At 46.7% G+C, this 16,631-nt stretch overlaps 1 protein-coding gene across 4 annotated transcripts in view; it reads right to left on the bottom strand.

Moving 5' to 3' along the window:
* The window catches only part of LDLRAD4 (low density lipoprotein receptor class A domain containing 4), a 444,661-nt gene that overhangs the window by 254,814 nt on the left and 173,216 nt on the right, over positions 1-16,631 (bottom strand). For 3 of the 4 annotated variants that reach the window (XM_030810809.1, XM_030810810.1, XM_030810811.1), the window contains exon 3: positions 12,651-13,072. The exons of the other annotated variant lie outside the window; for it this stretch is intronic. In XM_030810809.1, the coding sequence (XP_030666669.1) occupies positions 12,651-12,690 (40 nt within the window). In that variant the 5' untranslated portion in view covers positions 12,691-13,072. The remainder of the gene's footprint in view (positions 1-12,650; positions 13,073-16,631) is intronic. 4 annotated transcript variants of the gene reach the window in all.

The following is a 16,631-nucleotide window of genomic DNA, read 5'->3' as shown; positions in this document are numbered from 1 at the left end:
CAGAAGGGTCCATCTGGAGCCCACAGGTCTGGGCCCCACATCCAGCAGCCCAGTCCCAGTGCCATGACGGGTGGACCTACGCTCACCCCTGGACTCTGACCCAAGCCCAAATTCTGCCAGAAAAAGAAATCCCTTCAGGCCTCCAGGATCTTAAAAAGGACACAAGGAGGTGGATCAAAGACCCCGTGGCACATTTTTATATGCAGAAATGAAATCGTCGCACCTTGCATGATTCCCTCTCTTTCACCCCCACGCTAAAGAATAACCTAACTGTGCAAGTATATGTGACATGGACGAGCTGCCCCAAAGAAGCCTGCCATCCAAGCAAATTATGTAGCATTTTATTCAACAAAATATTTCCCTGTTTTGTCATTTCCAAGCACCTAGCCCAATGCCCAGCGTAAAATTCAATGAAAGTCAATAAGCGCTAACGCCGACTGGCTCTCCAGGCCCAGAAACATTTGCATCAAACAACAGGGAAGAGTAACGACAAAGTATGGAGTCTAAACTGCTCAGCGACATGTTTGTTTAAATTCTATTTCCACTTTGTTATAAAATGCAGCAAAATAATTGCATCTAAATGAGAGTCTCACTGTGGGGAAATCAATCTTCACTGAATACATTCAGAACAATTCATCATGCAGGGACATAAGAGCAACTTACCAAGGCATCTACAAGAATCTGAGGCTTGTTTTGTTGTTGTTTAAAAATGAACTATTAATAGAAGAGCATATGTTCACGTGAGTTTACAGCAGGAATTCTGATATGCTGCCATCCCTGGAAACCCTTAGGAGCTGTTCTTCTAAGGATGTCCTCAGATGCCACTGGCAAATGGGAGACCCATGTGGCTCTGCAGATAGCAAGCTGGGGTCTCAGAGTTTGCAAATATTTGGGGGCCAAGTTTGGTCAATAAAGTGAGTTGATGGCTAACAACTGCCTGTTGCCATAAAGTCATGTATGAGTAGCAGCAGTGTGCCTGAAATAACAATAACTATTTATTGCAGGTTTACACATGTGTCTGGCTTGGTTGCAGGTGCTTTATCTGCATAAATGGATGTATTTTCCCCAACAAACCTCTAAAGTACCTATTGTTATTGTCATTTTCACATTATAGATAAGGAAGTTGAGGCACAGAGAGGTTAGGTTGCTCACCATATGCCACACAGGGTGGTGTGGTACAGCCAGGATTTGAGCCCAGGAACATGCAGATGTGTATAAACACATCACTGTCCCCTCTCTCCAGGGCAAAACACATACAGCGTCTTTTTTTTTCTTTTTTTCTTTTTTTTTTTTTGAGACAAGGTCTCACTCTGTCACCCAGGCTAGAGTGCAATGGTGTGATCACAGCTCACTGCAGCCTCAAATTCCAAGGCTCAAGCAATCCTTGTGCCTCAGCCTCCTGAGTAGCTAGGACTATAGGCACACACCACCACATCTGGTGGCATCTTGCTATGTTGCCCAGACTGGACTGGAACTCCTGGGCTCAAGCAGTCCTCCTACTTCGGCCGCCCAAAGTGCTGGGATTATAGGTGTGAGCCACTGCTCCCAGCCCCAAACATCGTTACAAAGATGAAGAGCTGGGTGGCTCCATCTCTGCACACGAGCATACTCCATGAGAGTGGATGCAATACTGGGACCAATGCCCCGTAGGGAAGTGAGTCTCAGGCAACAACAGATGGTTGCTATAGTGCCCCCGGGGAGGGTGGGCTGGTCACTGGCAGGGCCTGGTTCTGCAGAGAGGGATCCCCATGTCCAGGCTGGTGGTCAGAGGCTGTGAGGACACCAGCAGCCCACCAGCATACTGCCTATCCTCCCTGTGAGCACCAAACCCACATCAACAGAGCATTGTTCACTACACATCAAGCTGTTAGTGGGAGGGGCTGCCCATCTCCTTTGAAACCTGTCCTTAAACCAAAACTGAGACCCTCGTTACCCACCCACAGTCATTCCCACTTTCCCACCCATCTTTCTGCTCTCCTACTTCCCATCAAGACCCACACTCAAATCTGAGCTCTTCTGATAAGCTCAATGGCATTGAAGCAATTTTCTTTTTTTCAAAACTGTTTATGTTCATTGTGGTAAAATGTACGTAACATAAAATGCCCCATTTTTTCCCATTTTCAGGTTTGCACACTCACACTGCTATGCAAGCATCACCACCGTGACGCTGTGCTGTTTTCATGCCTAAGCATTCCAAAAGCAGAATGACAAACGCCAGTGAGGTTATCTAAGGTAGACATGGAAAAGTTTGCGTTTTCCAACTTAGAACACAGACAACCCTATCAAATGCTTAGTATTTGCGTTCGGTTTGGCACTTCAGCCTCCTGCCTCTCTCCCTCCGTCCCCTCCTGCCCCGACTCGGTTCTGAAGGAAACGCCACAGTGGGAGGATCTGAGACAGCCCCACTTTCAACCCTGACACGGTGGCCCCCACTGGCCAGTGCATCCTCGAGGAGGGTCTCTCGGGCCTGTGCAGATCCCGAGCCACAAACTCGGATCACGCCCACACCTCCTGGGGCTGTCTCAGGGAGCAAACACGGCCACATATGTGAAAGCACCTGCCGTGGCAGACAATTAATCTTCACTCCTTATGTCAGCTCTGTGAAACAGCGTGTGCTGAGATCAAGATAGCATCCTTCCAAAAGGGCAGGGAAAACACCCTGAATTTTCTGCAATTTTATCACAAAAGAAAAAAATGAGTGTAGACGATAGACCAGCCTGGTCTTCTCCCCAACTCCCAGTACGAGGAGTGCTGCGCCGTGGTTGCACCGTGCTTTGTCATCCTGGGGCAGGGCCTGCTGGGTCGCATGGCTTTTTCAGTGAGTGCCAAGGACATAGGTCCTGCTACTCTAGGGCCCTACAGACAAGATAACAAGAGACAGGTGGTAGGATTCAGAAACACTGATCTCAGGATGATTTTCCTAAGAAGTCAGGCAAACGCAGCAGGGAACAGTGGCTCATGCCTGTAATCCCAGTGCTTTGGGAGGCCACGGCAGGAGGATCACTTGAGGTCAGGAATACAAGACCAGCCTGGAAAACACAGTAAGACCCTATTGCTGCAAAAGGGCATTAAAGTTTTTAAAAATTAAAAACAAAAGTCAGTTTAGGAGGCCGAGGTGGGTGGATCACAAGGTCAGGAGATTGAGACCATCCTGGCTAACACGGTGAAACTCTGTCTCTATTAAAAATACAAAAAATTAGGCAGGGGTGGTGGCCGGCGCCTGTAGTCCCAGCTATTTGGGAGGGTGAGGCAAGAGAATGGCGTGAACCCGGCAGGCGGAGCTTGCAGTGAGCCAAGATCGCACCACTGCTCTCCAGCCTGGGCGACAGAGTGACATAGAGAGACTCCGTCTAAAAACAACAACAACAACAAAAAAAAGTCAGGCAAACCCAACAGCAGTTGTGGCTGATCTCTCCCTCAGGGTGGCAGACCCAGCAAGCCTAGGACAGAACCCCCGTGTGAAATGGGCACATCCCCATCTCCTTAGGGAGTCTGGAGGCCTGTTGTCTACTTGGCAACTGGAATATGGCTTCTTTAAAGGAATTCTTTAAAATACAATACGGCACCTAGAAACATTTATTGATGTATTTTCTTCTGTACAATCTCTACAGCTGTACCGTCAGCCCTCTGTATCCACAGTTTCTACATTTGCGGATTCAACTAACTGCAGACTGAAAATATTGAGAAAAAAATACAAATAATGATAAAACAATAAAAAATAGGCCAGGCACAGTGGCTCACACCTGTAATCCTAGCACTTTGGAAGGCCAAGGCAGGACGATTGCTTGAGCCCAGGAGTTTGAGACCAACCTAGGCAACATGGCAAAACCTCATCTCTACAAAAAATAAACAATTAGCCAGATGTGGTGGCATGTGCCTGTAGTCCAAGCTACTCAAGAGGCCAAGGCGGGAGGATCACTTGAGCCCAGGAGGTTGAGACTGCAGTGAGCTATGATGGCACCACTGCACTCCAGCCTGGGTGACACAGTAAGATCCTGTCTGAAAAATAAAAAAAAAAACAAATTTTTAAAATATAGTATAACAACTATTTACACAACATTTACATTGTATGTGGTATCATAAGTAATCTAGAGATGATGTAAAGTCTATGAGTGGATGTCTGTGTGTTATAAGTACATGCACCATTATTTTATATCAGGGACTTGAGCATCCACAAAGGACAGCAAGGCTGATTGTGCTAACAGAGCACAGAATTAGATGCCCAGCTAGGGCACCATGTTATTTTTTTGTATTCTTTTATTGCCCCTAGGAAACCTTGAACCAGGAGATGTCTTTCTCACACTACCCTGGAGTATTCTACAAATGCCAACATTAATTGAGAGGAAAAAGAGTCCATACTCCCATATGGACTATTATTGGTTAAAAAATTTTAATGGAACCATAAATCACCACCCAGACGTTAAACTTGTTTATTTTTGCATCCCATTTCTGGGTTCCCCCATTTAAATATAGTACCCTGAAAAAACAGAGACCCGGGACTTGACTTCGAGCCAAGTTTGAAGACCCTTGGCCTGTGGCAACTCCATGAGACTCTGGAGGAGAGGCGATTATCAGCCCAGCACAGGCAGGTGGCAGGGCTCAAGTTCAGCTAAAAGCCCTATCAAACAGGATATAAGGAACCAGAGGGGAAGCCTTGTGCTGGAGATTCCTACAAGCAGAGGGCCCTGGGGGCTAAGCTAAAATCCTCAACCTCTGCAGCCCACATCCCCGCCCCCACGCCAGCCCTCGCCCCCATGCCAGCTCCCCACACCATACCAACTCCCGCCCCTACGCCAGCTCCCGCCCCCATGCCAGCTCCCACTCCACACCAGCTCCCGCCCCCACAACAGCTCCCGCCCCGACAACAGCTCCAACCCCCAACAGCTCCCACCCCCACAACAGCTCCCACCCCCACAACAGCTCCCACCCTGCCAGCCCCCACCACCACGCCAGCCCCCACCTCCACACCTGCATGTGATGTCATCAGAGCTATGGCAGCTAACTGTGCAGATCGTGATGACACTCAGACTGTACACTCTTGGGACAGAAGTATGGCATGACAACTATTAAATATTTGTTAAATGAACCCCTGATTTTTATGAGGCCTTTCTGTATAGTCAACTTCAAGAAGACTATGAAAGAAGACGGGGAAGAACATTTATCGAACACCACTATAAGCCAGACTCTGTGTTTTGGTACTTTACAAATGTTATTTCACTTAATTCTTATACAGAATCTACTCACTGGCCATTATCTCTACCTCAGTGTGGTAAAGAGTGCACTTCAGAGAGGTCACAGAGCAGGAACCGGGGCGTGACCGGGGCTGGCTGCTCCTGCTGGAAGCAACGCCTTCCCCAGCCTCTGAGCTCATCCACTAACAGAGAGCACAGGAGAATCCAGTATTAAGGACTCTAGAGACATCCATACACTAACAGAGGAAGAGGCTAGGACCCAAGAAAGTACAAGAGGCCACGTATGGAAGCAGTCACCTGCTTTCTGCACATATTTGATTTCTCCAGAGCTAAGTGGCTCCATTTCAGGGATAACTACAACATCCAAGTTTCAGATGTACAATGGACAAAAGCCCCCATTTTCCAAAGAACCTAATGAGACATGTAGGTTGCTTTGATCCTGGATACTCAGTGGCAGGAGATTCATCTTAAACAATGCTCATACTGACAGTAGAGCCAGCATTCAAACTGGTCTTGGTTGTGGTATCAGCCCTAACATCCAGCAACGAGCAGTCGCCATCATGAAGTCTCCCTGCAGGATGCTCTGATCATAAATAAAAAGAGCTGGAAAATGAAAGATTTCAGCAAACAAACTCATCTGTCAGATTAAATATTAATTGGAATGTTTCTGACTTCATAATTTTTATATTTAATTTCTTTGGCTATTTTAGCTATTTAAGAGCTACAAAAAGATATTTATAACTATGTGTTGTACACACTCAAGTAACCTTAAAATAAATATAATTTCAGGCAATACTGAAATTATTTCTCATTCTTATTTAAAATGGGTAAGTACACATCTCAGACATGAGACTACCACAATGCCTCTAAAAAAAGAAGATAATCACATTTGATTATCTTGAAAACGTATAGAATGGTTTAGAGGGAAGAAAATGGAGAAGAGTTTGGTGCTTATGGGAGTAACAACAAATTATATGTTATTCACACACAGAAACGTTATTAATTAAGGTTAGGTTTATAACTGAGGACTAGATTCGAGACTAACGGCATGAAGGAAAAACCAAGTACACATACCACAGTATGTGCAAATGGCTCTCTCAGCAAACTTAACTTCTCTGGAGAAAAAGCATTTGATATTTTTACAAAAAGCCATTATCAATCATTTCTACACCTACTAAATCGCAAGTAGGAAGATTGTCTAGGCTTCTCCTGTACACATCACAAAAGATTACATGGACCTAAGACAGATCCTGAAGATGGAGAGGAAGGTGGTGGAAGGAGAGACTCTGCAGGAGATGAGAAATGGCGATGCAATGGCATCGCCATTAAAAACTGCACAAACGATTGAGGGGTGGGCTCACAGTCACTGTGTCCAGAACTTTGGTCACAGCACAAGAATGAAGGAAGGCAACTCTGGGGGCCTCAAACTCCAGGATGAGGTGTCTGGACTCTTGTTATGAAGCAAGAAACAGCCCTGGAAAGTTTTGGGGCAAGGGAAACTTATCATTAAAATCTCACTCTAAAGAGCATTGGCAGAACTAGAGAGAGGAGAGAACGGAGGCAGGGAGACAGTCTCATGACACTGTTTCTCTGCAGCACTTGACATACACCTGGCAAGAGCTCCGTCAATATTTGCTCAACAGAAGCAGCCCGCCGGGGACCACCGCATTGGCACAGGTGGGACAGGCACACGGAAGCTGCAGATGGCAGGAGGCGACCCCCAGAACACTTGTGGCTTCTCCAGAGTGCGTGCTATGAGAAGCTGTCCCTGCCTGCTGTTCTCTCTAAAATGCCTTTCAGGTCTCGTCATTTGGAAAACACTGCCCGCTGCCTGCCCACCTGGGACCTTCATACTGCACAGCCCCATATTAAAGACTGAAAAGTTCTGTAGTAAAGAAACTGGTTTAAGTTTCTTCTTCCAAGCTTTGGCCATTAATTCACCTCCACTCCTTTTATGGAGGAACAGCTCTCAATATGTCCTAAAGCAAGCATTCTCCGGGCAGCTCTGGAAGGCGGGGGCTGAGGGCATCCATGGGTCAGCCATAGGTGCAACCTTGCAGAGGAGAGGGATGAGGAACGCACGGAAGGTCTGTGGGGTGGGAAGGGCATGTCGGGAGATGCTCCTGAACACAGCAGCCCAGTCACACCCCCAGCAAGCCTACATCCTTCACTCAGAGCCCACGGGGGAAACAGCTCCAACTATTCCATTTAAGTGATTCTTTTTCAGTCTCATTAGTGGCTAAGAAAACCTGGTCACCAACATCCACAAAATAGCACTTTCAGACAGACGAAGACTACTAACTACCCTCCTCTTCCTTTATGAGCGAAATAACCTTAATTTATTTAACAATTAGATCTCATTCTCCTTTCACCAAAAAGATTCGCTATAAATTCTATAGGAATTTGGTTCACTTACCTAGTTATTTGAGGTGAAATGTTTTTTTCTCTAACATTAAAATAATTTAAAAAGCCTAAGAAAATTAATTGTGCAAAACCTCTGCAGTATCCAAGGGTGGTACCATGGGCCGGGAAGAGGCAGAATCTCAAGCCAGCAACCTCTTTAGGATGTGTGCGGTGACACCCAGAAAGGATGCATTCCAAGTCAGTCGAAACCACAAGAAACCTCAGGTGAAATCTCCACCACTATGATGGCACCTGGGACGGAGGCCGCCGGACCCAGCCTGGAAGGGTCCCTGCTTCTCTCTGCTCAGAGGAACTGGGGGTTTGTTTTTAGGACAGCCAGAGTCTTATCTTTCCCAAGTCCATTCACCTACATCATTGCCTCAATGAATGACAGCCAGGCAGAAAGAGGGCCTGGAAGCACAAAAACAGTAAGTTTATGACATCTGTGTTTTTACGTGCTCAAGTGTAACATGAAGGTGCTCCACACAACACATGGCACTCAGGCAGCCTTTAGAGCCGCATGCTGCAAAGAGCTTCACAAATGCCGTGAGGCAGGTGGGGGCCGCTCCACGCACAGCGGAACCATGGCGGACACAACCAATTCTGAGCACAGTCACTGTGAACAGGCGACTGGCAATGGAAGGAAACCAGTTTCAGCGCAGCCTCAAAAGTTAGGATCAATCAATCCTTCTGGAAATTCAATTATAAGCTTTAACAGAATTCACATCTTTGGACCCAATAATTTTGCCTCAGGGAGTTTATCCTAAGGAAATAATCAAATATACAGAAGAGCTTTTATGCACAAAGGTGTTCATCAAAGCGTTATTCATAAGGGTGAAAACTGTCAAAAAGTGGACTATCCAACAACAGGAACACAATTTTAAAACTCAAGTACATGTACATGAAAATATTATGCAGCAATTTAAAATTGTATTTATAAGAAAAATGCTCGTAACGTAATGTTAAAAGGGAATGATCAGGTTACCATATTAAATACTATTATGAACACAGTTCTGTAGGAAGAAATTTGCAAAAGACAAAACTGGAAGGATGTAAACTAAAATGTTGCCCGAAGAAAGAGTCACATGGCAAAGATGCGTGTGGGAAATTATTTTTATTCTTTTGACTCTTGCGCTTTCCAAGTTTGCTTACAATGAGCAGATGCTACTTGTAAAAGGAAAAAATTAATTTTTGATATAAAATAGTATCTAAATGACTAAAATCATTTCTAAATTGTATATGCTGAGAAAACTAAAAATAACGTATCAATTCCTGTATGCAAGCAGTCACCTAAGATCATAATTAAGAAGTTAAATATGCATCTATGTGAGTATCCCACACTCACCCAGGAGGCACGAGGTCAGAGTGAACTCCATCACACAGGATTGCCAACGTGGCATGGGGACAGGGGCCTTCCAAACTCCCACCACCCTCATGGTACTTTTACATGCTCCAAACAAACGCAGCTTCATGGCAGGTCTCCCAGCCCTCCCCCACAGCCAGAGTGCTGCCCAAAACCCTCTTAAAGAGGAATTCTGAGCCTCCACCCTCCAAGAGAATTGGAACATTAAGTGACAAATTTCTTTTAGTGGACGTATGGTTAACTGCCCAGTGATGTTTGCCTGGCCCTAAAACAAAATTTAAAGCCTAGGGAAGATGCCTCAATGCCTTATCTAAGGCAAGACTCCTTTCCATTAGCCCAGAGAATCAGCAAAATCCAAAATTTTAAGAACAGCAGCCCAACTAAGGCAGTGGGCTGGGCACCGGACTCCTGCGCACCTCCTCCTAAAGCTACATACACCTTTACCCAGTTGCCTGGGCAGGCAGAGCGTGTCAGCCCCTTCATCCTACATCACAGGGACTCTTGCAAACTATGTGGGCAGACAGATGGGAAGGGAGACCAAGAACAAAAATGATGAGCCAAGTCTCCAGGGACTCAGCTCCAGAGAAGGCTAGGCACTCACATCTCTTTATTTCACTGCTGGTTACTTCCTAGAGAGAGATGGGGAAGCTAAAACTGCCACCCTGCAGGTGCTGGTGCACCCAACAGTGTGAACACTATTCAACACATGATGGTCTGAGAACAGGCAGACCCATTATTTTGATCCCCCCTGCTGAAGGAATGGTACAAGTCAGGTGATTTTTTTGTTTTGAGATATGACCCCCTCGAGCATCCTGGCCTCTCTCTGCTGGGTGCCAGCTCCCAGTGCTTCCCAGACTTTAAAGTGAGCTGAGCACCTGGGATCTTGTGGGGATGAGAGTCCTGATTTAGCAGGTCTAGGTGATGCCAAGACCAATTAAATCTCAGTCTCTGAGGGTGAGACCCAGTTGGTGGGGAAGCTCCCCAGGGAACCCCGTGTGTACTCAAGGCCACACAGCGTGAGATAATCTGGAGAGGCCACTGGCACCAGCCAGTTCCTGCCTGCACCGAGTATGCCCCGCGGGGAGCAAGGCCAGCGTGACGGCACCAGCCTCGGAGTTGCTGTGACACCTGGCAAAGGACACACAGCAGGAGCACGGTTCCCGGCACAATGTGGCTCCAAAACAGTGGCTATGGCGAACCCCTCACCACTGTCGCCGGCACACCTGTTCCTCAGCCAGGCTGACACTGCGGGGAAGAGGCCAAAGTAAGGAAACAGATTCTTGGGAAACTCATAAACGTGAGCTGAAAGAGAGGAGCCAAAGTATTCTCAGCACAAAGAAATGAAAAAATGTGCAGTGATGAGCAGAGCCCATTAGCCTGACCTGTTCACTCTACAACACATACATGTATCAAAACATCTCACTGGAACCTACCAATATAGAAAACTATTATTCACAAATTACAAATAAAACAAAAACGTGAGCTGGGGAGGAGCCACAAGTGGGTGGCTGTGGGCAAGTGGGGAGGAAGGTGGGGTGACACAGGCCCCAGGGGTAACAGCTGCCATATACCTCAGCTTAATATGTGAGAGGTACTGTCCTACCTGCAAGAATCCTGCAGGCAGAGCCACGGGATGCTGAGTATTCTAAACAGAGCCTCAGTTTGGCCTTTCCCTTTCCCTTGGGGCAGAGGTATCCCCAGCACCCCAGAGTGTGAGGATGGCGTGGGTGTCTCAGTGGGAGCCACGTGGACCAGCATCAGGTGCAGCAGGGTGAGGAGACGGCCCCAGAACCCTGACCTCTGTGGGCCCCCCTGCGGCCTCCACCCTGCAGTCAGGTCCACGGACAGGGCAGCTTCCTAAAAGAGTGCGCCACTTTTCCTCGGGCTCTTTTTGTCCCATGCTCACTTCCTTTTCTTTTCTTGTTCCCTCTTCCTCCCAGAACTACTCTGAAGAGCTTCTTTACGTCAACTCCTAGGTGCTGCTCCTCCCCAGCTGCCTCCTGAGGTGTCGGGAGAAGGGACAAGGAGGCTGAGCACACACCCGGCCACTTCTCAGTTGCTTCTGCTGCCCACCCCCACCTGGAGGGGAGGAGTATCCATGAGGCAGTTGCCCACCTCCACCTGGAGAGGAGGAGTATCCACGAGGGAGCTGCCCACCCCCGCCTGGAGGGGAGGGGTATCCACAAGGGAGCTGCCCAACCCCATCGGGAGGGGAGGGGTATCCATGAGGGAGCCGCTCCTGAGACGGAAACAGCTGAAGCACACGCAGTAAGGATGAGGAAGGACAGAGTTTCTAGACAGCTGGGCTGCAGGTATGAAGATGGTTCAAGAGAGCTTAGCTTTGCACGTGCTCCCCCAACCCTTCGTCTACACAGCTGCAGAGCTCATCCACATGGGCCATGACCTGCACACCACAACCTGGGAGGAAGGTGTACACAGCTGTGGAGCTCATCCACATGGGCCAGAGAGTAACCAGCCCCTCACAATCTGGAGGGAGACATCTACACAGCCGCCAAGCTCACCAGCACGGGCCTTGACCCACCTCCCACAACTCGGGGGAGGCACTGTCACTGAGACCCCATGTCACAGACTATGTGGTGCAAGCTGCCTCAGGAGGTCACCTGCAGGTACACACAGAAGTGGCCAAGGTTGGGAAGACCCGTCCCCTCGTTCTTCCTTGGAGAGGCACCACAGTGGCGCTCCATCTCTTCAAACCGGAGCCACGGGGACTGCGGAGGAGTGCAAGGCTGTCTAGGAGCTGACATCTAATCCAAGGAGGCCCATGCCAATCAAGCCTGAGCCCCTGCCCCTCTCTCCAGGCATCCCAACAGCCTGACCTGCTCCCTCCACAAAATCTGAAAAGCTGCAAACTTCTGGGACTCACAGAACCAGAGAATAGAGTCACTTCTTGTGACTATTCCTACCATCTTTCTTTTAAATGAAAGGCAACCTCCACAAAACCTCTTTTATGTAAACACGTTCTCCCTGGATTCCATGAAGTTCCTCAATGCCATAGAGCCCAGTCTGTCTACAAGGAGCCAGAGGCCCAGAGGATTAAGTGGCTTCCTGGAATGTTACGTGAATCAGACACAAGAGCCAGGATCCGAATTCAAAATCCCCTGTGTCTTGGGCGAGGGCTCTGGGCACCAGCCAGACTGTGTGGTTCCCTGCAAACAGCCAGCCAGGGCCAAATCACCGCACACTGGGGTGTCCCACTTCTCCCCGCTCACTGCAAGACGAGTTCTGCCCAGTTGCCCCGAGCACACAAATAAATGTGAGAAATTAAAGATGGGAAGGCACCAAGCACACATCGGCAATTAATCTTTTCCCTCGGAGAATCTTCCCGGTTCTGTAAAGAAACCACACTTCCCCTACCCTCGCTCAGCAAGTGACATATTTCCTCAGAGAACAGAGACTTGGAAGATGCTGCGAATACTGCAGGATATTGTGTGTATCCTATCATTCAATAAAAACAGAAGCAAAAAGTGTCAAACACTTTTTCAAACTGCTATTGAGAGAGCGAAGGAAAACACATTATTTTGTCAAAATCAGTCACCACAGCAGCCTGAGCCCTTGACTGCATTGCCTTCAGCTCCTGACCGCAAAGGTAGGTTCACTGCATGCAGTGGTTTGGGAGTTTATTGCCTCCCAGGAGTGGAGGCAAAGCCTCGGATTACCTGGAGCATGCTCACCTGTGAAAGCATTTGTGGCCTGAAAACCAGCTTCCGGCATACTGCTCCCTGGACAAGCCTGTGCTCCAACTCTTGCGCTGTCCCGTCGAGGAAGCCGCCGGGCGAGGCTCAGGTCACTTCCATCTTAGCCTGTCCGAGTCCATCGCTCTGCTGGGCTGGCCTCTGGGAGCATCCGCGGCCCACCTGCCCGGCTCTCGCGCGGGGAGGCGGTACCTGGGTGTGGCACCTGGGCGGCGGCGGTCCCCGCTCCCGTCAGCCGTCCAGCCAGGGCGCGGAGGCCATGGCGCGGGTGGAGGGGCTGGCCCTCAGGCCCTTAGAACACGGGCACCCCTGGCCACACCGCTGCCAGCATCCTGCAGGGTCGCACCTGTACGCGGGTGCTCCTGGTCCCAGCCGCGGCTCTCTGTGCTCCGCCTCTGAAACTGAAAAGCAAGAGGTCACTTTCGTGATGACCAGCAGAAGCGTTACAATTAACAGGCCTATAGAGGCCAGAAAGGAAAAGCCACGGAGCTGCCTGCATGACCCCATTGTGGGCATGGGGGCTCCCACAGGGGCTGCCAGGGTGGGAGGAGCTCCACCTGCTCCCAAGGCCACAGCTATGCTCCTCCCAAGGTTCAAATGTCCCTCCTGGGCCATTCTGCCCTCACAGACACCCTGGAAAGAAGCTCATTTCTCAAGCTGGTTCCCAAGGCCTTAGACCGGGGTCTGCGGTGCATGGCCACTGGTCAGCACTCCAGGAAGAAAATGCAGGACTTGCATGGAGCAGTTTTTAAAAGTGATTCTTTCTATCTATCTTATCTTATCTATCTATCTATCTATCTATCTATCTATCTATCTATCTATCTATCTATCTAACTGACTATGAATGACAGGGTCTCACTAAGCCGCCCAGGCTGGCCTCAAACTCCTGGCCTCAAGCAATCCTCACAGAGGGCTTGGCCTCCCAAAGTGCTAGGATTATAGGCATGAGCCACCATGCCTGGCCTAAAAATGGATTCTTAAAAGGAAAACAAATGCCCACATTAACTTTTTAGTGAGAATAGGAAGGAAAAGCAAATTTAATCTATAAACTGCTCCATATGTTACATAATAATAGAAGCATTTTGCCTGTAATCCCAGCACTTTGGGAGGCCGAGGCAGGAGGATCACCTGAGGTCAGGGGTTCGAGATCAGCCTCACCAACATGGAGAAACCCTGTCTCTACTAAAAATACAAAAAAATTAGCCAGGTGTGGTGGTGTATGCCTGTAATCCCAGCTACTCGGGAGGCTGAGGCAGGAGAATCACTTGAACCCGGGAGGCGGAGGTTGCAGTGAGCCAGGATCGCGCCATTGCACTCCAGCCTGGGCAACAAGAGCAAAACTCCTTCTCCAAAAAAAAAAAAAATAGAATAAGAATAAAAGCATTTTACAAAATGTTTTTCAGATATTTTAATGTTCCATTAAACATAAAGCAATATTAACAAGAATGTCAGAAGTCCAAAGGATCAGACTTTTAAAACAGAATCCTGAATATCAATCTCCAATATTTAGGAAAAGAAACCTCTTTTATGTTATCACTTCGTCCTAATCAATTTATAACCAATTTTTAGAAAATGTAATCTCATTCTTCTTTTTCATCATCGAACTAAAGAAAAAGAACTTAAGAGAACAGAGCACAGAACAGAAAGGAGCCCTCTGTTAACCACGTTGCTATAAACAGAAGGTAGTGAAGTAACACATCACTGATACGTACTAATTATAAGGAGTACATTATAAATTAATGAAGTACTTTAATGATACTAAGACATCTAATTCTATTACCTTCATGTATCTATAGTAACATTCTCAGTTAATAAGGTATGGCCCAGTAGGAGTCCTCAAGTTTAAAGAACACGTAACATTTTAATTAAAAAATAAATTATTTGTGTAAATGGTGGCTTTGAAGTGCTTGAAAATGTGAGAAAACATTTTTTCTCTGAATTCTAACATTCCATCTAAAAATGGCCAACACGCAGGTCCTACAGGAACTTTGGAAGAAAACTAGTTGCACTAGCATCATGAACTTTGGGAAATGGAATTTATCCTGCCACATAAAAACAAAAGCCCACCTGCCCTAAAGCTTTGATTCTTCTCTGCCCTTTTCTATGATGCTTTTGGTGTGCAAATATGCTAGACTTTATTTGTTCTTATTCTCTAAACTCAGAAAGAAAACCAAACTGCAGGGAGGTTTTTGCTGTTGTTTTATTGTGGGATTTTTGTCTATTTGTTTCATTGCAGAAGTTATGCTACCTCACTTTTTAAAAATCAGGTTATCATAAGGAAATAATGAACAGAATGAAGAGACAACCGATAGACTGGGAGAAAATATTTGCAAGCCATACTTCTGATAAGGGCCTAATATCCAAAGTATATAAGGAACTCAAACAACTCAGTAACAAGAAAACAAATAACCCAATTTTTAAAATGGGCAATTACCTGAAAAGACGTTTCTCAAAAGAAGATATACAAATGGCTGACAGATATATTAAAAAACGCTCAACATCTCTAAGCATCAGGAATATGCAAATTAAAACCACAATGAGCTATCACCTCACACCCATTAGAATGGCCATTATCAATATTGGCAAGGATGTGGAGAAAAGGGAACCCATGCATGCTGTTGGTGAGAATGGAGATTGGCACAGCCATTTCGGAAAACAGTATGGAGGTTCCTCAAAAGACTAAAAATAGAATCACCATATGATCCAGCAATCCCACTGCTGGGTATATATCCAAGGAATTGAAATAGGTATGTAAAAATGTATCTACACTCCCATGTTCATTTCAGCACTATTCACAATAACCAAGATACGGAAGCAAAATAAGTGTCCTTCAGTGGATGAACACATAAAGACAACATGGTATGCATACACAACGGAGTACTATACAACCTTTAAAAAGAAGAAAGCTCTTGTCATTTGCAACAACATGGATGAAACGGGAGGACATTATGCCAAATGAAATAAGCCAGGAATTGAAAGACAAATACTACATTATCTCACTTATAGGTGGAATCTGAAAGAGTCAATCTCACAGAAGGACGGTAGAAAGGAGATGACCAGAGGCAGGGGGAAGAGCAATGAAGAAAAGGGAAATGTTGATCAAACATACAAAAGTTTCAGATGGACCGGAGGAATACGTTTTAGTGACGTACTGCATTGCATGGTGACCACAGTTAATAAAAAAAGTATCACATATTTCAAAATTGCTAAAATAATAGATTTTTAACATTCTTACCACAAAATATGATAAGTTGGTGAGGCGATGGATATATTAATTTGTTTGAATTGAATATTTCTACCATGCATACATATACCAAAACATTACATTGTACCCCACATATATGTAGTTATTATTTGTCAAAAAATTAATAGAAAAATGAAGTTATCATACATCCCACATGTCAAAAGGCTATGGGAAAGACTGAGGCCAATGTGGATCAAAATACAAGAAACGACCAACTTCCCAGTTTTCTTATGCTGGCTTAATCACCCCCACCAATCCTTAACTTTACATCTTCTAAAAGAGAGGTTGGACACAGTTGTGTAATAGCTCCCATGAGGTCTAAGCATGGTCATGGCCAGGATTTTTAGGACAGTGATGTGTGCAGTTCCCAACAAAAGCAGGACGAACACAGCTGTGTTACTGCATCAATGGATAACGTGCCTATTCCTATATACACTGAGTCTCCCCCAGTGCAATTTTCCAGGTAAAATGCAATTATAAATGCTGTAAAAAGTCTTCTTCCTCACTGCTAGCCACAAAGATTAGCTACCCTTTCTAGGAATACGCAGCAGAGGTGCAAGCTTCGTTCTGCTCAGTGAAAGATTGTGACCACCCAGAAGGGGCCAGAACCCAGCAGCACTCAGTAAGTATGTCAGGTGACCAACAGGCAGGGCAGGGTGGGTGATCAGGACCCAGAGAAAACTCCGAGGGCCAGCACAGTCAGCAGAAGCCTGCAG

This window comes from Nomascus leucogenys, chromosome 4 (assembly GCF_006542625.1).
Source record: "Nomascus leucogenys isolate Asia chromosome 4, Asia_NLE_v1, whole genome shotgun sequence".
NCBI lineage: Eukaryota > Metazoa > Chordata > Mammalia > Primates > Hylobatidae > Nomascus > Nomascus leucogenys.
This window is presented reverse-complemented; position numbering and strand designations above follow the sequence as displayed.